The sequence below is a fragment of the Bos taurus genome, chromosome 6, assembly GCF_002263795.3.
Source record: "Bos taurus isolate L1 Dominette 01449 registration number 42190680 breed Hereford chromosome 6, ARS-UCD2.0, whole genome shotgun sequence".
NCBI classification, from domain to species: domain Eukaryota; kingdom Metazoa; phylum Chordata; class Mammalia; order Artiodactyla; family Bovidae; genus Bos; species Bos taurus.
In genome coordinates this window covers 104,719,439-104,740,705 of record NC_037333.1, presented here as the reverse complement: position 1 = coordinate 104,740,705, position 21,267 = coordinate 104,719,439, and the positions used below count along the sequence as shown (strand labels likewise).

Below are 21,267 nucleotides of genomic sequence, written 5' to 3'. Positions count from 1 at the left end.
AGATTCCCCCCACAACTTCTGCAGGGAAAGTGGCTGGCTGACACCTTGATGTCCGACCCTGGCGTCCAGAGCTGTGAGACCAAACATTTCTGCTGTTTTGAGCCCCCCAGTTTGGGGTAATTTGTTACAGCAGCCCTGGGAACGGATGCCTGCACCTCCACCCCTACTTGTGAGGCCTTCCGCCTGCTCTGCCTCCCCTCCCACCCCCCTCCAGGATTTCATATGTTGCCCAGAGTCTCTTGCACCCTCCCCCTGGCATAGGACATGGTCACTTACTCCCGTGGGCGCTCTGCTTTGTCCGAAGGCTGTTCATTTCATTCCCCTCAGCTGCTGATGGGCGGGCTGTGTGTCTTGTGCGCTGCCCTGCCCATGTGTGTGCCCTGCAGGGGTCTGGTATGGCCTGCTAGTGCTAAGTCGCTTCAGTTGTGTCCGATTCTTTGCAACCCCATGGACTGTAGCCTGCCAGGTTTCTCCATCCATGGAATTTTTTCAGGCAAGCACACTGGAGTGGGTTGCCATGCCCTCCTCCAGGGGGTCCTCCTCACCCAGGGATGGAACCTGCGTCTATTACATCTGCAGCGTTGGCAGGTTCTTTATGACTAGGACCACCTGGGAAGCCCTGGGCACCCAACAAAAACCCCACAGAACCAAACTGCAGAGACCCAATGACCCGCGCAGGGCCAAAATCCTTGACAAAACAAGAAAGCAAGCAAACGCACGGCAACTGTTCCCTGCTGTCTCTGGGACAACCATGAGTTCTTGTCTCTGTCCTTCACAGGTGACAGAGCCTTGAAGGGGCTTTTGTCACACGGGGTGCAGGAGGCCCACCCTGAAGCTCCCTGTGTGGGATTCTGACTGGTGTATGTGTGTGTGTTGGGGTCTGCAAAATGCTGGTACCTAAGATGGGGCAAAGCTTCCCTTGCTTAAGCCCACAAAGTTTCTCATGATCTGTAAGCGTAATCTGCACCTACACCAGGACCTGAGCAGATTCTGGCCACTCTTGCTCACCCGCTGCAGGAGGTAACAAAGTGTCAGGAAGGAGGCTGCCCCGGTTCCACGGAAGAACCTGGACCACACACAGACGCCTTATTGAAGTACCAGGACTGCTTTCAAAGGCTCTTTGCCCAAAGGATGCTAAGGTCAGGCCCCCAAGGCCAGTGGCAGGGGCCAGCACCTGGGACCTGCCCCCTCCCCCGCCCAGCCCCAGGGTCTGCCCAGGGGTAGTGTGCGCCAGGAGCCTGGACCCTTTCAGGCTACACTGTGGTCAAAGGCCCACTTGGACCCTGGTGACGACTTGGAGCCATGTAAGAGGTACCTCACCTGCTGGTACCCTCCTGGTGATTCTGGAACCAAGGTGCCCATGGCCAGGTTCCTAGATTGAGCCGGTGGCTCAAGGCTTGGCAGGCAGTGGCTGCTCCTATTCTAGAGGTAGACTGGGGACCAGGAGGTTTTGCGGGGCTGGTTTGCAGGCAGCTGATGGAAAACGCTGGGCTTCAGGGCACCAGTCAAGCAAAGCAGAAGCAGGCAAAGTGTGTTAAAGTAAGACTTTAGGGAACACCTACTCTGGGTCCTAGCAGGGCCCCAGCAGGACACAGGGGCCAGGGAAGAGCCCTTTTTTCCTTGAGCCCCCTTCCTCGGCTCCGGGTCTTGCTCCCACACCCCGGCAATTTCTCTCTGGGGAAGTCCTAAAGCCAGAGTTGGTTGGACGTCTGTAAAATGGGGGCCCTAATCTGGGCAGCTGCGACAGTGGCCCCGCTGCGGAGAGGGTGGGCCAACGGATCGTGTTAGAAACCCCCTCTTTCTTTCCAGGACGATCCCTTTCTGCGCCCTGGAGGCCTGAGGCTGAGCTGCCTGAAGCGTCCCGAGCTTTCTCTTCGGATCGGGACCAGAGAAACCCTCCGACGCGGCACGCAGCGCGCTCTCTTTGCCCTGAATTTCCTTTCCTCCAGCTAACCTGGGCGTCCCCCCAAATCCGGGCCCCCCTCCCCGGCTCTGGAGAACGCCCCCCAAGCCTGCACCCCAAAAAAAAACTCCCCCCGCCCCGCACTCCAGCCTCGATTCCCATCCGTGCCTCCTTCCACCAGGGACACGCCCTCTCCCGCACCCAGCCACGCACGCTAACTGGACGCTCCTGTCTCTGCCGCCCTCTACCGCCTCCTGGAACCCTCCCCGTCGGACCCTTCCCCATTCTTCAGGACTCCCAGATCGACTGCAAGGTGGGGGTGGTGGGGGGAGCACCTTTCCCCCTACTTTTGGGGACTGCTCCATCCTTAGCATCGCCCCCCGCCCCTCTCTGGCTTTCAATTGCCTCGAGCCCGGGCCGCCGCCCCGGGATTGCGCAACCCGCACCTCTCTTGGCCGCCCGCTCCGCTCCCCATTCCCTGCTTCAGCCCTGTGGGCGCCCTCCCGCCGCTCGGAGCCTCCCATCCGGGGCGCGATCCCACCCCTCCCCTGTTCCCCCGCCCCCAGGTCCTGGCGATCGCGGGGTCCCCCGGGGAGCGCTCCCCGCTGCGCCCGGCCCGCGCTCCTTTGTGCGGCCGGTGCGCGCGCTGCGTCAAGGCTGCCGCCGCCACACGCACGCACTCACCGCGCTCAATTAACCCCCGGGAGCGGCAGGAAGGGAGGCGGCGAGCGGGAGGAGGGAGCCCAATCGCGCGGTGCCCCCGCCCCGGCCCCGCGCGGCGCCGCCTCCGCCATTGCTGCGAGCAGGAGCGGGCGACGCGGAGGCTCGGAGCGCGGCCGGAGCCCAGACCTGCCGGAGCCGGGCGTGGGGTGAGTGCCGGCCGGAGGGACCGCGGGGCGCCCGGGCTGGACACTCCCGCCCGGGAGCCGGGTCCAGGGCCGCGCATCACCCCTCGGTGGGAGGGCCGGGACTGGGGGTCCCCGGGCAGGTCTCCGGCGCAGTCGCGCCAGGACCGGGGACGCGTCTAGACCTCACGGGCAGGGGCGGCGCCCCCTCTCCGGCGGCTGTGCGCCCCTGTACTCGGCGCTTTTGTCCAGCGGGTGGGAGTCCGTAAATACACCGCGCCCGCCCCTCACCCCTAGAGCCGCGACCTCTGCATCCTCACGACCCCTCCCCGGAGACCAGGCGTGGGGCCGGAGAGCTCGCCGACGCCCGGGACAGCGGGTGGGTCCGGCTCGCGGTGACTCCCGCCCGGCCCTCGCTCCGCAGGCTGGCAGCCTCGGGTCTCCCGGAACCATGGTGAAGTTGGGGAACAATTTCGCCGAGAAGGGCACCAAGCAGCCGCTGCTGGAGGATGGCTTCGACACCATCCCCCTGATGACGCCCCTCGATGTCAATCAGCTGCAGTTCCCGCCCCCGGATAAGGTGAGAGGCCCCCCCCCCACCCCGGCACCCCGCACGGCCGGGTGCGCACCCCCAAATCTCGGGTGGCGGCCGAAACAAAAGGATCGCGCCGCGTGTGTGCTGGGGACGGGCTTGGGCGGGGTGGAGGACGCGCCTCGAGGGACCACGTACCCGCGAGGGATTCTGGAGCGGGCGGTCTGCGCCCCCCATCACCCCACCCTCCGCGCCCCGCCTTGGATGACAGCTTCGTGCTGACCCAGGAACTGCGCGGTCCGGGAAAGATCCTTTCTTAATTTTCGTGGGACCCTGATCCGAGAAAGGTCCCTGACCCCTCCTCCGCCAGCCCCGCTCTGCGCCTGCCTGCCACGGGGTACCAGGGGCTCTGCTTTGGGGGTGAGCCCAGGAGCGGCTCGGCTGCCCCTCGCGCCTTCCGGGGTGGTGCAGTTTCCGATTTGCCCCTTTGCGGTGGGGAGACCCCTCTCCTTGGCCAGATGGACCCTCCCTTGGGGGCCTTCTCCTCTCCCCCCGCACAAACACACCGGTGGTAGCTGCGGCAGAATGCGCGCTCCTTCCCCGCCACCTTCCTCTCTTTGTTCCTTTTGTGAAAATCTCCAAATAAGCTGAACACTCGCGCTCCTCAGTGTTCGTGTAGCTGGGGAGAGCCGTTCACCATCCTCTCCTGGAAGTGGGATTTTTGCGTGTGTGGTGAATTTAATGAACCCCCTCTTTTCTTAAATACAGCTTGCAATCGAGTGCTTTCTGTTCCTTAAGATTTGTCTTTTCAAGAGTTAACGCTTAGAAAACGTTTAAAAGCCTAGACAACTGTATCGTGAAACGGAGACCTAAAATTGGGCACTCGCATCCTTTCTGCCCGCCTTGCTGCTCTTTAGAAGTCACCCCAGCCACCAGGAAGCGCTCTCTCTTCCCCGAAGTGTGCAGGCACTTCTTGTTTCATTGAACGCCTGGCAGGGCGGTTCTGACTCAGGACTTGGCCTTTTTTCCAGCCTGTTTGCGATGACGGGTGACGGGGCAGGGGTGGGGATGCGGGGAATATCCCTGCCATGGATCCATCCTCTCTGGAGGATTCCTTTATTCACACGGTGGGCCCTTTGATAGGCTTACTCAGCTCCTCCAGGTGATTCTCATCCTCCCAACTCTGTGTTTGGGTAGGTAGGCAGGGGGCAGAGGCTGGAGGGAGGCTGAAACAAGTGTTTCATTTCAAGGAAAAGGATCAGCTGATCTCGCCTGTGCGCCTGGGGCATGTGGGACCACTCCGGGGCATTGATGGTCCAAAAGAGGCTTTGAGGGAGGGGCAGGGCTGTCTGAGGCCTTGGCTCCCACCTCCCTTTTGCCGTGTAGGTTTCAGACTTGCCGGGTTAGCACAGCCTGGCACCACCATCCCCACCTTCCCCTCCTGCCTCAGCCCAGGAGCCATGGCAGCCTGTGCCAGGAACGCTGCATGCCCAGGCAGCACTGCCGTCAGGTCCTTCCCTCCACTCAGCCTCCTCTTGCGTCCTCAGTCTGTTCCATTTTGGAAACGTCTGGCACACGGTTGGCTTATAGCAGGGAGGAGGTTTCAGGGAGGTATGAAGTCTTGACCAACCAATTGGGCCGTCCAGGAGCAGCCTTGTTGTTGAGTCACTCAGTTGTGTCCGACTCTTTGTGACCCCTTGGACCGCAGCATGCCAGGCTTCCCTGTCCTTCACTATCTCCCGGAGTTTGCTCAAACTCATGTCCATCAAGTCAGGGATGCCATCCAACCATCTCATCCTCTGCCACCCCTTTCTCCTCGTGCCCTCAATCTTTCCTAACGTCAGGGTCTTTTCCAATGAGTCGGCTCTTTGCATCAGGTGGCCAAAGTATTGGAGTAACCTAGGCTGCTCTGAAAGGTGATGAATCTCCCATCCCTGTGATGCCCCCAGCTGGGGATTCTAGCAGAAAGTGATGGTTGGGCCAGAAGATTTCTAAGGTCACAGATGAAGAAACCGAGTCTCCGGGAGTTTACAGGACATGCCCAAGGTCACTCAACTGATGGCTACCACCCTCCAGGATGTGAAGCTCCAGCAAGACTTCTTGCTCTGCCCTCTTGGAGCCAGACTGTGCTCACATAGGATGTCTCTTAACCCAAGCAGTGGTACCGTGTTGCTCCCAGCCCAGGTTCAGGGAGGTGATGTCACCTGTCCCAGAGGACACGTGTCTGGGGGCAGATAGTGCAGATAGGGTTGTCAATGGGCTGTGTGCTGCGTGCCGAGGTTCTGGAGGTGCGACAGTGCGGGTAGTCACAGAGCTGGCAGCCGCTCTGTGCCTACCCGCTACACAGTCTCCGCTGACGTGTGTTGAATGCTCATTATGCGCCAAGCCCTTGTCTGCGTGGTTTACAGCTTTCACTTCCTTTCGTGTTGCTGACATTAGACAGTAACCACCACTGTTGCCCCATTTTACAGATGTGGAAATGGAGGCACAGAGAGTAAGGAACTTGGCTTGAGGTCAGCCTTGTAGCGGCAGAGGCAGACTGCATCTGGGCCGATGGGCTACTGAGCAGGTTCCCACCGGGCTGAGGGTCCCAGGGATTCCCTCCTCCTCGCAGTAGCCCAACCAGATGGGCCTTGTTCCCATTTCACAGGCCAGGACACTGAGGTTCCAAGTGGCCAAGGGTGTGCTTAGAGTCACGCAGCTAGTCAGGTACAGTTGGGGTTCGAGGATGGCAGGGTTAAGCCCTAGTGCTGCCCTAGAGACGGTGCCCCTGGACTGGGCACACATGCTGTCAGGCTGGGCAGAGGAGAGCTGCATGCAACTGGAGGGAGGGAGGAGGGGGCCAAGGGTGTGCTTACAAGTGATGCGGCCCTTGGATCAGTTTTTCAGTGTCACGAGGTATGAGCCAATTTCTCCCTGAGGCTGGGTGCACTGTCACAGCTCAGTGTGGGATCCCTGCAATCTCCTGAGTCCTTGTTCTGCCCTGGGTCCCAGCATCATGCAAGGCGGTATGTCCCACCCAGTGAAGGGCACTGCCACCTGGGTGAGGAAGCAGGTTGGCAGCGGGGGGCTGGTCCTCTCCAGTCAACAGCCACTTCCTGGCTCCTGCTTTGGGGTGGGGGTGGGCGTTTGGGGATTAGAGACGTGTAGCCCCTGGGTACCTCGCTGCCTCGTCAAGTCAGGACAGAGAAGGAAACAATCTCAGAAACAGGGTATGAGGAGGGCAGTAAATGATGCAGAGAGGCTGAGGGTGGAGGCTGCAAGATTGGGTTAGGGTTCATCTAAAGCTGGTGGGGATGATGGGAACAGATTTACCCTGGAACAAAGGCAGAATAGGTTTCCTGGTTGGAAAAACATCTCCTGCTTCACAGTAGAGAGTGGAAGGGTAACAAGCAAGGAGACCATTTAAGTGGTAAAGAACCTGCTGGCCAATGCAGGAGGGGTAAGAGACATGGGTTCGATCCCTGGATTGGGAAGATCCCCTGGAGTAGGAAGTGGTCAACCCACTCCAGTATTCTTGCCTGGAGAATCCCATGGACAGAGGAGCCTGGCGGGCTACAGTCCATGGGGTCACAAAGAGTCAAACACAGCTGAAGCGACTGAGCACGCAGAGACAGGGAAGAGAGGAGGATGGTGGGGGTGAGACAGACTCCCCAAAAGTGATTTGCTTGAAGGCTGGTTTCCTGTTCCTTCCTAATCCTGGAGGGAAATAGTGCACTTGAATCTTCTTATTTTACCCCTGGCAGCATATAAAAAATAAATGTATCCTTCCTTCCCACTACCCAGACCATGAAGCTCTGGGCAGTGATCAATTCAGTCTCTCAGTCGTGTCTGACTCTTTGCGATCCCGTGGACTGCAGCACGCCAGGCTTCCCTGTCCATCACCAACTCCCAGAGCTTGCTCAAACCCATGCCCATCGAGTCGGTGATACCATCCAACCATCTCATCTTCTGTCGTCCCCTTCCTCTCCTGCCTTCAGTTTTTCCCAGCACCAGGGTCTTTCTCAATGAGTCAGTTCTTCTCATCAGGTGGCCAAAGTATTGGAGTTTCAGCTTCAGCATCAGTCCTTCCAATGAATATTCAGGACTGATTTCCTTTAGGATGGACTGGTTGGATCTCCTTGCAGTCCAAGAGATTCTCAAGAGTCTTCTCCAACACCACAGTGAAGGGAGTTCACTGTGAAGGGAGCACCAGATAAGGCGGCGGGAGCCCCAGGTGCTGGGGGAGCACTGCATCAGGAGTCTGGGGCCCTGCTGACCCCTAATAGGCCTGCTGCCTATTAGCTCCGTGGCCTTGGCTTCGGAGCTTAACTTCTCTGCCTCTCTGTTGTCATACTTCCCTCCTGGTGCTGCTTTCAGGATTACCAATGGGTAATTTCTCTGCTAGTCTTGGCACAGAGGAGAGTTGTAATAAGTGGTGACTGTACTCATTCTTTTTGTGAAATACTTCCTGGCAAAATGGTGACTTTGAACACTAGAGTCCCCCCCTACAACCTGTCCTCTTTGGACAGGTGTGTTGGAATGCATGTGGCCATACTCCTAACTGTTTTCTTCTGTTTCCTGAACAAGGTGGTTGTGAAAACTAAGACTGAATATGAACCTGACCGCAAGAAAGGCAAAGTGCGTCCTCCCAAGATAGCGGAGTTCACAGTCAGCATCACTGAGGGCGTCACCGAGAGGTTCAAGGTGAGTGGCCCTGGAGACAGGTGAGATGCTGCTTTTGCCCCAGGACAGGTCCACTGGGCTCCAGAGATGACCTGTGGAATGATGGGAACAGAATGAGACGCTAATATGGGCTGACCCCACATATGCAAAATTGACCTTGTGGTTTTTAAAATTTCTTCTTTCTTTTTTTATTTTCAGAAAATGATCAGTATTACCAAGTTTTAATAATAGGGACAACCCACTCCTCTACTTTCTTTTAGACAGAGGTATATATGGCTTCCTGGGTAGCTCAAACAGTAAAGAATCTGCCTGCTATGCGAGAGGCCTGGTTTTGACCTGTGAGTCTGTAAGATCCCCTGGAGAAGGGAGTGGCAACCCACTCCAGTATTCTTGCCTGGAGAATTCCATGGAAAGAGAAGCCTGGCAGTCTACAGTCCATGGGGGTCACAAAGAATTGGACATGACTGAGCAGCTAACACTTTATAAACAGTAAAATCTTTACCTTAAGTGCAGAAGAGGGGCAAACAATAACAAAAAGGCAACCATTGCCCTTAGTTGGTGCAAGACCCAGTCTGAGCCATATGAGCATCCCTCTCCAGGGGGTCAGTACTCTCCATGTAACCTGTTTTGCAGATGGGGAAGTTGAGGCACAGTGCGGTCACAGCTGTCCCTTGCAGGGCCAGGAGTCAGAGGTGGTCCACTCTGGAGCCCTTGTGTTCACACTTCACCTATCACCACCCTTGACGGGATGCGGAGGTGTGGGGCCTGGCCGGCTCTGTACACAGGTTGCCGGACGTGCTCACTTTGGGGAAAGAAGCTGCTCCAGACCATTCTTTAGGGAGAGACAGCTACTGAAAGGGTCCGGGTTCCAGCCAAGCCTGGGGACAAAGCCTTCTCCACTGAGTCTGTGTGGCCTCTGAGGGTGGAAGCAGCTGTGATGGTTGAGGAACAAGTTAGGATGTTGATACTCTGGAAACTTTGTTTCTTTGGCAAACACGAAAGATAGTAAAATGGAGGCCCTCACCTAGATTCAAAGGAATGATTTAGGAGACATAAGTCACCCAGGCCCTGAAGGGTGGCCTTGACTGGCCACCCTGGTTGTCACCCACATGGATGCTGGGTGCATAGACACCTGCCCACCCCATGCGCTGCAGTTTCCAAAGCCCCTTTGCATATTGCATCCTGTTCTCTCTCTGTGTCAACCCTGCAAACTGGTTAAGAGATGAAAGTCAACCCCAAAGGAGTGAGTGGCTTTGTGGGGTGATTGGGTATGCCAGGACATAATCTGGCTTTAAGTCCTTCTTCCCCTCCCTTGGTGCTGCCTTCCTGGGCTGGAGGAAGACCATCCAGGGGCTTGCCTGAAAACCAAACAGCAGGTCCCATCAGAGTCGCTGTGTCTTTTGTGTCTGTAGGGGTGTTTACTGGTGTCAGCTCATCTAATCCTCCTATCAACCTTCCTGGAGAAGCAAGTGCTATTGTGCAACTCATTTTACAGATGGAGAAGTTGAGGCACAGACAGGCCTGCATCTGTGGTTTCTGCTGGTGTCCAGGAGGGTGTACAGGTGGAGATGCTCTTCTGGCAGTTCCTGGCTTGGTGGCTCATCTGTGTTGCGAGGTTCATGGGGGACCAGGTCAGACTGACCTAAGGTCACCATCTGTCTCCTGCTCTGGCCAGCCGCTTGGCATGTGCCTCTTCTGGGCCCACTTGCTCATCCCGTCCTGTCCACACCTGGGGCTCAGCCCCTGGCTGAGGCAGAGGTGACCTCATTTTCAAGGTCATGATAACCATCACCATCTGGATCTCTGAGCATGGCTGGCTTTGTTATCCCTGCTTTGAACCCTGCCTCTTCTGGCCCTGGCATTTTGTGTCCCTACAAGGCAGTACACTTTGTGGCCCTTGAATGGCCATCCCTTCATCTGTGAGTTGCCTGTAGGCTCTGACCCCACCTCTGGGGTCCTTTGCTTGTGCTTTTTGCTCACCTGATGCAGGTCCCCAGGTCCCTTATTTAAGATGTGGATGACGCACCAGAGCCTCCAGGGCTCTCAGCCACAGCTGGGCCTTTGTGTGGTTACCAGGCTCCGGTTGTCAAGAACCTGGGCCCAGAAGATCAGTGCTATCCCAGGGGGTGGGCTGTGGCGGCAGAGGTCCTGCCTTCTCTGCTCCCACCTCCCAGGGATGTCTAAGAGGTGTTGTCCACAGTTGGCACTCAGAGGATTTTTTTGCACTGCAGTGGCCTGTTTCCCAGGTCTATGTGTAAACCAGGCATGTCTGTACACTTTTTTTGTGTGGCCTCCCTGTGATTTGTGGCCTCCCTGTGATTCAGGGCCATCCTGAAGGGAGTATCATAGCCCCTTTTGCAGCTGAGGCCGTTGAGTCCCAGAAGGTCACCGGGGGGGCTGGGGTCCTCCCCACGACTCTCTGCCTCTGAGTCCAATGCCCTTCCATCACCCCTCCTGCCACGCGCAGCGCTCCGTGGGCCCTGCTTCCAATTTCTAGGCCCGGTTCCCCTTCTGTCACCTTCCAGTACCAGCTCAGATATCACCTCTGCCGAGAAGCCTCCCAGGATTAACCTCACCCTCCTGGTGGTTCCACTGCCCTTTTTAACAAGGCAATGACAGCCTCTCACAGTAATGGAGTGCTCCCAGGAGCCAGACTCTGGGTCAGGCTCATTATGTTTATGATCTCATTTTATACTCAGAAACCTCAGGGGACAGGCACTGTTATTATCTGCGTTTTGCAGTTGAGGGGGAATTGAGGTGGAAATCTTGACCCTGAGCAGCCTGCCCTTGGCAACAACACCTGAGGTCCAGGCGGCTTCTCCTGCAGGACACATTGCACAGGATGCTCTGAGCCCAGGGGACCCATTGCTGCTGGACTGACTTGCTTCTAAGAAGCCTTTTCCTTTGTTGATTCAAAACCCTTCCCAGTGCCTGCCGCCCTGTGGCCTCTGTCTGAACACCAGTCACCCTCCTTTCCAGCAGCCTTCGGATATGGGGGTGCCCATGTACCTTGAGTCCTCCCCATGTGAGCCTCGAATTTCAGCTTTTTATGTTGCGGTGCCCTTTCCCTGGCCCATGCTTCTCCGGGTGTGAGGCCTATGATCTCATGCCCCAGTGAGTGGGGTGAGTCTGTCTAGTGGGATGACCCTGCTAATAAGCAAAGGCTCCTTGACCTGAGTTGGTGACCTGGGGAAGGCAGCCGGAGTTTAGTGCCCCCGAGCCACCGTCAGGCAGAGTGAAGGTGCGGGGCTCTGGGTGCAAACAGAACTTCCCAGCCCCTCTGTGTCAGGCAGGAGAGGAGCTCCCCGATGCCTTCCGTCTGGTGCTGGACACACAGGGTGACAGCTCCGTAAGTCGGGGTGACAGACCAGGCTGCCGGCCCCGAGTGATGGAGACTTGGCGAAATTTCCAGGGACCCTGGCTTGTTGGGTATGTTTGATGGTAGCTCCCGAGGAAGCTCCTCTCTGGGGCAGGTGGGGGTGTGAGTTTTTATAGGTGGTCGGGTGGGGGTGTGAGTCCTTATAGGTGGTCATGCAGTCAGCAGGTGACACGCCCAGGGTCCCACAGTCAGTGTGAAGCCACCTGGCCAGCTTGACCCGGAGGCCTGTGGTCCCAACTGGCTCAGCTGAATGACCTGTATCCTGCACACTTCCTGCTTTTGTTCCCAAACAGGAAGCAGGTGTAGCTGGTTCCCTGCCTGCCTGCCCTGGGGCTCTGGGTGTGGAGGGTAGCCTCCAGGTGTGGCCTGGGGCCACCTCTGTTGGAATCACCTGAGGTTTGATTGTAGCAGTGGGACCTCGGACCCTAGGGTATTGTAACACCCTCTCCAGATGATTCTTTTGGGTTTGTGACCTTTTGTGGGTGGGGCTGCATTCTAGCACGTGGGCAGGGCAGGCTCAGAAAAGCCGGTGCCTTTTGAAGATGCTGAGGGTTTTAGCCCTTCTAGAATGTTCTCTTGGCTTTTTCCTGCCCACTTATGTTTCTCGAATCTCTGAATGCACGCAGACAGTGAGGCGTGCTTCTCTGGTGGGTGGTGTCAGCTGGCTGAGGGCGGGGGGCTCTCTTTTGGAAAACTGGGGTGCATGTGGGCAGCAGAGAGGAGGACCTGCACGCACCCCCCCCCCAACCTTGAGGGTCAGTCACAGCTCTCCTGGGACAGAACATCTTCCTCGTCCTGCCGGTGACCGGGCAGCTTCCATGTGGCTCCCCAGCCCAGCCGTCTCTTCATTCTTTCCGGCCCCGTGTGTGAAGGGCCAGAATGAAACCATGCCTTTCAGCTGTTGAAGCAACAAGTAAATAACATGGCCCCCTTTTGTCTGTAACTTGTGTAGTTCAGGAGCCGGAGGCCGCTGCTCTGAGCCTCATCTTTATATACCTTTGGATGGCATCCTCGAGACGAGATGTCTTTTTGGATGTTGCTTTATGATTATCACCCGGGGATTAATCTCTTGGCTACGAGGTTGCTAGGCTGGTTGCTAGGTAACCGCTGGCTGGGGAGAGGGTTTTCTGAGGCTCCTTCATATGGGATTGCTGGATGAGCCACCCAGCGGTGGCCCAAAGTCTAGGCTTCCAAAGAGGTTGGTGTCAACAAGGAAAGCGGTCGCTTAGTTAATTGGAGGTGTGTTTGTGCCAAGAATAAACATGGGCCTAAGATGTTTCTCAAATGAACTAAACCTAAACACTGTTTTAATTGCGTGGTCCTGCTCACGCATGCAGAGCAGCATGTCATGGTGTTGTGTGGGATTCTGGAGAGCGGAGGGGCCATGAGGCAGATTAAAGGAAGACTTCTGCTTGCGACTGCTGTGATGGAGGGCTGTTGACACCTCTGACATCCACGCGTGTTCTCCTTGTGAGTTCAGGGTTCGGGTGAACAGGCTGCAATCCCAGCCCCTGCTGCCACGTTGCCTTTGGGCCTTTAAGAGATTCCAAGGTCAGCCTCGCCCAGATGGCGCAGGGCTGGGAGAACGTCCTGGGAGGAGAGACTGGATTTGTTTGCATGGGCCCTGTGTGCTGCACTGGGGGTTCCCTTTGCCTTCTGTCCACAAATGAATCTGTTGGTAGGGACTTCCCTGGTGGTCCAGCAGTTAAGACTGTGCACTCCCAAATGCAGGGGGCAATGGGGGGGTGTTGTGTGTGAGCAGTTAGATCCCTGGTTTGGGAAATAAGATCCTGCATGCCACACAGTGTGGCCAAAACAAGAGAACCAACCAAATGAATCTGTGGGTGGTTTGTATCTTTTCTCACATCCTTAATGACCTTGAGCTTCCTGTGCCCTCAGTCAGTCTGTTTTTCCACCCTCTCCAATAATCCCCTGGTGTGTTTCAGGATGCCTTTGTTAAATATTTATGAACGGTGACACCGTTTCCTTGGCACTCACCGGTGGGGGCGGTCTTCACGAGTTGGCACTAGGGATCCTAGAAATACTTGAACAGCTTCAGCGCCCTGTCACCTTCAGCAGAGCATCAGATGGGGTTCCCCTGCCCTGTTTTGTGGTTTCCTGGCCCAGCTGTACAGTGGGGGCTTCACCCAGAATCGAATAATTAAGTGGATTGAATCATCTGGGGGGGTGTGTCTGTGTGTTCACTTCGTGTGGGTTACCTAAAATATTTAAGTGCTGTAAATGCTTGGAGATGTCAGGATTCATCTTATGTTTCCAAGATCTTTTTTTTTTTTTTAAACTGCATTACTCAGCAGAAAAGCACATTTCTCTACCCCCTCTCCCAGCCCCAAGGGTGGGAGGGCAGAGACAGCAGAGCAAGAATGACCCAGCTACCATCGACCCAGTGCTGCCTGCCTGCACTCTTACTGTTTTGAAGGTTGGTCTTCTGTCCTGGTTTTAAAGGTGGGGAATTAAGGTCAGAGAGGAACCCAGCCCAAGGTCAGCCAGCTAACTGGTGGGTAGCAGTAGGATTCAGACCCACGTCCACCTGACACAGAGCCTGCCAAGCTCTGTTTTCCATACTGGCAGCTACGTGGGGTTCATGGGATGACTCTGCCTTGCTACAGACGCCCTACTTCCCACCCCAGTTGAGCAGTGACCCCTGGGAGGGCCCCCAGCAAGAGAGGAGACCCCAACCAGAAAGAGCAGGTGGGAACACAGCATATTCAAATGCCCTGCAAGCCCCTCGTCTGTGAAATAGGGTGAACTGCCAGTTCCCAGCTCATGGTGAACATTTAGAGAACTGGTACAGCGGCCAGGGCCTTGTAAGTTGCATGGCTGTGTAATTAATGGCCCAGAGTGGGATACTTTTGGGAGTGGCAGTGGGCCCTGTGCATTTGGGATGCTGGGGCAGGAACCGTTGCCAGGACTGTCCCGAGCAGGTCTGGCATATGATCCTCTCCTTATAAATTCCTAATAAAGTTCACCCTGAGGCCCATAGCCTATTTGCTTCCATTCCTGGCTGTTCTTTCCAGAACACACCCCCGGGACCCCTCTGTTCTCTGGGGGTAAGGCTGCTCTGGCTTGGGGTTCCCATCTGTCTCTCTAAGACCCCTGCCATAGTCTGGCCTCCTATCTCTGCCTCACCCTCCTCCCCTTTTATTTGGAGCAAACTGTGTTGGTAGGACTGATGCTGCAGCTGAAACTCCAATACTTTGGCCACCTGATGCAAAGAACTGACTCATTGGAAAAGACCCTGATGCTGGGAAAGATGGAAGGCGGGAGGAGACGGGGACGACAGAGGATGAGATGGTTGGATGGCATCACTGACTTGATGGACATGAGTTTGAGCAAGCTCCAGGAGTTGGTGATGGATAGGGAAGCCTGGCGTGCTGCAGTCCTTGGGGTCGCAAAGGACAGAACTGAGCGACTGAACTGAACTGATACATAATATACAATTTACAACTTTAAAGTGTTCAATGTAGTGATATTTATTACATTTCCAGTGTTGTCCAACCATCACCACTATCTCCTTTCAGAACATTTTCAGTCACCTCCAGAGGAGACCTCATACCCATTGGCAGGTACTCCCCGATTCCCTCTGCCCTTTGCTCTAAGCAATCACTCATCTCTTTTCTGTCACTGTGGATTTTCCTATTCTGGACACTTCATAGAAATGGAATCATAGAATATGCGGTCCACATTGCATTTACCTCTTCACCTTATCATTGGGCATTTGTGGTGCTCCCTCCTTTTGGTTAAGTGTGAATAGCGCTGGAATGAACATCCGGTACAAGTTTCTGTTTGAGCACCTGTTTTGCCTTCTCTTCGGTTTGTACCCGGGAGTGGAATTGCTGGTTCACGTGTTGATTTTTTGTTTAACATACTGAGGAACCGCTGGTTTCCACAGTAGCGGCATCATTTTACATTTCCACTCACGGTGCGCAAGGTTTTCGTTTTATATCCTCACCAACAATCATTATTTACTTTTATTGTAGCCATTCTCGTAGGTGTGAGGGGGCATCTCACTGTGGCTTTGGTTTACATTTCCTCATAATGGATAATGATGTTGAATATCTCCTCCTGTGCCTGTTCTCTATTTGTTTATCTTCTTCGGAGCGATGTCTGTTCAAGTCCTTTTCCATTTTTAATTGGGTTGTTTCTCTTTCTATTGTTGAGTTGTAGGAGTTTTTTATATATACTCTGGATACTAGGTCCTTACCAGGCGTATCAATTGCAGATATTTTCGACCATTTTGTGGGTCGTCTCATCGTTTTCTTGCTTGTGTTCTTTAATGCACAAAATTTTAAAATTTCGGTCAAGTACGGATTATTTTTGTTGATTGTACTTTTGGCGTTCTAAGACGTCATTGCCAAATCCGGGGTCATAAGATTTGCCTCTTATGTTTTCTTTTAAGAATTTTAAGGCTTTAGCTTTTATATTTGGGTTTTTATTCCATTTTGAATTAGTTTTTGTAAATGGTGTGTGGTCAGGGTCCAACTTGATTCTTTCATGGGCAGATAGCTAGTTGTCCTGACGCCACTTATTGAAGAGACTCTTCTTGCCCCGTTAAATGGTCTTGGCACCCTGAGTGAAGAGGCAGTTGGCCATGAACACAGGCTTATAGTTCTGGACTCCTCCACTCTATATCATTGATCTATACAGCTCCTCTTACACCAGCCCCACACTGGTTTTGATTACTGCAGCTTTGTAGTACGTTTTGAAATTGGGAAGCCTGAGTCCTCCAACTTATTCTTCATTTTAAAGATTGTTTTGGCTATTCACAAACCCTTGCAATTTCCATTTCTGTGGAAAAACTCTGTTGGGATTTTGATAGGGATTGTATTGCGTGTACATCAGTCTGGGAAGGATTCCCATCTTAGCACCGTTGTCTTCCCATCCGTGGTGTCATTCCATTACTTGGGTCTTACTTTAATTTCTTTCAGCAGCGTGTTATATAGTCTGCAGTGGACACATTCTTTCACTTGGTACAATCAGCTGCAGAAGTAGAAGTCACACTTTTGACTCACCAACACGAATCACAGGTGTTCTATGGATCACACTGCAAGTGACATTGAGATTTCGGGAAGTGTTTAGTCTCATCATTCCTTTGAAATCATAGTATTGTAAGAGCTTGTTGTTTGATGTATTAATAAGGAAGCATGTATATATTATATCACAAATCTACATTTTGGCAATATTTTCATATTAGTATTTCAATATCCTTGGTTTTCTTTCCTGTGTATCATGTCTGACGCATTTTTAAGCGTGAGTCTGAGGATTGATAGGCTTCATGTGACTGCCAGGGGCACAAACGTGATGGAAACCCTGCACCAGGCTGTTCCCTGACCCTTGCTGTTCCCACGTGCTGTCCCTTAAAGCCACAGCCCACATCAGGGGGTGAGGGCCACCATGGGGGGCATCTGGCAGAGAACCGGGGCGATGAGTGCAACCATGTACAGTAGCTGTAATTTTATCCCATTATCTCCTGCTTTTGAGCTTTTACTGGCAGCTGCACAAAAGTGATGTCAATTTAGGGAACATGTAGAATCTGTTCTCACACACACACACAACATGCACACATGTAAACTGATGGCAAACATCTGTCCTTCAGGCAGCTAGTGACACCTCCCGGAGCTGTGAGAAATGCTAATTCAGGGTATAATAGAGGGGCAGCCACCTCCCGGAATCCTGCAGTACCCAGGATCCATTTGGGCTCCCTCCTCTTGGTATGACAGGCTGCCCAGGTGATAAGGAACCTACCTGCCAATGCAGGAGACGTAAGAGATGTGAGTTTCGATCCCTGGGTTGGGAAGATCCTCTGGAGGAGGGCACAGCCACCCACTCCAGTATTCTTGCCTGGAGAATCCCATGGACAGAGGAGCCTGGTGGGGCTCCAGTCCATAGGGTTGCACAGAGTCGGATGCAGCTGAGCGGCTTAGCATGCATGCACTCTTGGTATGATGCATGGGGTCCTTTATCACGCAGCCTGTGGCTCCTCTCCTGCAGGACACGTGATGCTGTAGCCACACCAGCTGAACTTGCTGTGTTTGGGGTCTCCAGGCTTTGGTGCAGCCTCGCTTTCCCTATGACAATAACCCTCTTTGCTGAATTCTCCTTGGTCAGCTCCTTATCCTTCAAGCCTAGACCCCTCTCCTGGACATCTCCCCCCAGGAGTGTGTCTGCTCCTACCTTTCCCCTCCTGGTTCTCACCCTGTGTTGTAACGAGTTAACACCACTCTGCAGAGACCAGGGCTGACCCTGCTGGCCAAGCTCACTCCAAGGTGGCCGCTGTCAGGTCTCCTGGGAACATCTGCCAGCCACTGGGGAAGCTGATGACCAAGGAAGGCAGGGTCATGGGGCACAAGGTGCTTTTCTACCTTAAAAAAAAAAAAGTCTCATGATTGCCTTGGACCAAAGATGAATATAATCCAGGCTGGATTCATTATTGTTTATTCATTATTTTTTATTTTCTGTTTCTTTTAAAAAGCAAAAGTTAAAACCATTTTCTGGGGTCACTAAAAGCATTGTGGGCCCCAGCACTGTGCACCCAATAAAGTCATCGGCCCTGAAAGAAAGGCCCTGTCTCTGAGGAAATGCCCTTCCACGAGCCAAGGGACTCCCTGGCCTCCATCCCTGGCCTTCAGGCCTGAAGCCCACCCCAGAGAGGACACCGTGGGTGCTGCCCATCCTCCTGGGTCCCAGAACCACCTGGGGTCCTGCCTCCTTCCCATGCACCATCATTTCTATAGTAAAACCCAGGCAGACAGTCCTCCACAGGCTGCATGTATGTTCTGTTTGAGGTGTAGACATCTGGCTTGCTCTGGGTCCCCAAGGGTTGCCCTGTGACTCCTCACTGCGGGGACGGGCCACCTGCACCCACTCACTCATTGTTCTCTGAGTTCGGGAGGCTCCTCTGTCTGCCTGGTGCTTAGGTTTCAGCCTTCCCTGCAGGGGCTTGGTCTTTGTAAGTGGATGGGCTTGAAAGGAGGTGAATTTGTTTCCTGGGGCGGCCATGACAAGGACTGGCAGCTGAGAGGCTGGTAGCCACGCATATCTGGAGGCCAGAAGTCCTGAGTCAGCCCTCCTGGCTGCGCTTCCTCTGGGGCACAGTCTCCGTGCCTCTGCAGCCCCTGGAGCTGCACTGCTCATTTTCCTTGCCCTTCAGCCCCTTGTCCATCTCCATAGCCTGCAGCACAGCCTCTCCAGTGTCCCATTACCTTCTCCTCTGTAGCCGAGTCTCTCTCAGTCTCCCTCGCAGAAGTTCACTTGCCTGTGACTCCACTCCTGGACAATCCAGGAGAATCTTCCATCTCGAGATCCTTGACTTGATGCCACCTTCAGAGTCCCTTTGTGCATGTAAAGTGGAAGTGTGAAAATGTTAGTCACCCCCTCGGATGTGCCCCCAGATGAGGGGCCTTCCTTGCCTCTTCTGGGCCTGGGGGGCGGGGACGGGGGGACCGGGGCGACCGGGGCTTGCCAGCAGTCCTTGGCTTGTGGCTGCACCACCTCCATCCTCCGTCTTCACGTGGCCTCCTCCCTGAGCGTGTGCCTCTGTGTCCCAACGGTCCCCTTTTCGTGACCCAGTCATCCTGGATTAGGGCTCACTCAAATGACCTCAATTAATGTAATCACACCTGCAAGGACCCCTATTCTAAATAAGGTCACATTCACAAGTACCTGGCTTAGGGGGCCACCGTTCAGCCTTGACAGGGGCCCAGCACGAGGGGCTGGCAATGTGCTCTCAAGCCTGAGCACTTACCATCCTCTTGGTAAACCTGTCAAAGCGTGGGGCCTTGTTCCCTGCTTCAGAGGGGAGATGCACCGGGGACCTGCTGTCACGCAGGTGGTGGGTGGCAGAGCCGGGCCCAGTTCTGAGCCAGGTGGGGATCTTCCTGGAGAGGCCCATGGTTCTCTTCTCGGTCAGTGGTGACCACGGGGTGGGCACCGTGCCCGAGTAGTGAAATGTGAACTCGAGTTGTGAAATGTGAATCGGAGTAGTGAAATGTGAACCTGTATTGCTGCCTCCACCCTCCCCATAGGGTGCTTCCCAGGTCTGAGCAGGTTCTGGAGCCCAGGAGAGGTTCAGGGTTCACAGAGGTGTTGAGGGGGGTGGAGCGAGATAGCCTATGGGTGTGGGAGGCTTTGCCATGCCCCACGCCTCCTGCTTCCCTTGTAGCTCAGTCAGTAAATAATCTGCCTGCAATGCAGGAGACACAGGTTCAATCCCTGGGTCGGGAAGATCCCCTGGAGACAGGAATGGCAACCCACTCCAGTATTCTTGCCTGGAGAATCCCATGGACAGAGGAGCCTGGTGGGCTACAGTCCATGGGGTCACAAGAGTTGGACACGACTTAGCGACTGAACCACCACCACAGCTCCTGCTGATTCTCTGGGGATTTATTCCTTTGCCTTCTTCATTGGCTGCTCCGGGGACTGTTGTGTTCTCATTTCTCAGTGCTGTGAGCACCTTGGCCATCGAGCCCAGGTATCCTGGGTGAAAGGTCCAGGCGTCCTCTTTCCTGGGAGGAGAGCCCTTAGGAGGTGCTTCCCCACCGCCCCTCGGAGAAGGGGTTATTTTTACACCTAAACAGATGGGGCGCTGTGAACCAGACTCCATGTGGCTTCCAATCCAAGGGAAAGATTCAGAATGTGTGTCTTTCCAGGACTTAGGATCATCTTATTTTTTTTAAAAAATTGAGATGTAATTGACATGGAGAGAGCATATTTGTTTCAAGTGTGCAACAGACTGATTCAATATTTGTGTGTATTGAGAAATGATCACACTCTAAGTCTAGTTAACATCTGCCACCACACATAGTGACACATTTTTTTTCCTTGTGATGAGAACTTTTAAGAACTCCTGTCTCAGCAACTTTCAGATATGCAACATAGTGTTTTTAACTACAGTCACTGTGCTGTATACCACATCCTCTTGACTTCATTTTGGTTCAGTTCAGTTGCTCAGTCGTGTCTGACTCTTTGTGACCCCATGGACTGCAGCACGCCAGGCTTCCCTGTCCATCACCAACTCCTGTAGCTTTCTCAAACTCATGTCCATCAAGTCGGTGATGCCATCCAACCATCTCATCCTCTGTCATCCCCTTCTCCTCCCATCTTCAATCTTTCCCAGCATCAGGGTCTTTTCCACTGAGTCAGTTCTTCACATCAGGTGGCCAAAGTATTGGAGTTTCAGTTTCAGCATCAGTCCTTCCAATGAATATACAGGACTGATTTCCTTTAGGATTGACTGGTTTAATCTCCTTGCTGTCCAGGGGACTCTCAAGAGTCTTCTCTAACACCAGGGTTCAAAAGCATCAATTCTTTGGTTCTCAGCTTTCTTTATGGTCCAACTCCCACGTTTATACATGACTATTGGAAAAACCATAGCTTTGACTAGACAGACCTTTGTCAGCAAAGTAATGTCTCTTCTTTTTAATATGCTGTCTAGGTTGACTTATTTATCTTTAATTGGCAGTTTGTATCTTTTGACCTCCTTCACCCAGTTCTCCCACCCCAACCCCCTGCCTCTGGCACCACCAGTCTGTTCTCTGTTCTCTGTATCTTTGAGGTCAGTTTTTTTCCTGTTTGTTTTTTAAGATACCGCACTTAAGTGAGTTCAAAGCACTGTTTGTCTTTCTTGGTTTGACTTATTTCACTTAGCGTAAGGCCCTCAAGGTTTACCCGTGTTGTTGCAGATGGCAAGATTTCCTTCTTTGCATGGCTGAATTATACTCCATTGAATATATACACCACATCTTTATCCATTCACCCATCAATGGACACTTCGGTTGCTTCTGTATCTTGGCCGCTATAAACAATGCAGTAAACGCAGAGGTGCAGATGTCTTTTCAAGCTAGTATCTCCATTTCCCTCAGATAAATACCCAGAAGCAGGATTGCTGGACCATATGGTAGTTCTATTTTTAATTTTTTTGAGGAAC

The 21,267-nt window shown here is 53.8% G+C and overlaps 1 protein-coding gene across 3 annotated transcripts in view; it reads left to right on the top strand.

The window, feature by feature from the left end:
* The first annotated feature begins 2,134 nt into the window (after nt 1-2,134).
* The window catches only part of NSG1 (neuronal vesicle trafficking associated 1), a 52,399-nt gene continuing 33,266 nt past the window's right edge, over nt 2,135-21,267 (top strand). Inside the window, exons 1-3 of one of the 3 annotated variants that reach the window (XM_005208217.4) lie at nt 2,135-2,216; nt 3,173-3,328; nt 7,850-7,966. In XM_005208217.4, the coding sequence (XP_005208274.1) occupies nt 3,200-3,328; nt 7,850-7,966 (246 nt within the window). In that variant the 5' untranslated portion in view covers nt 2,135-2,216; nt 3,173-3,199. 3 annotated transcript variants of the gene reach the window in all.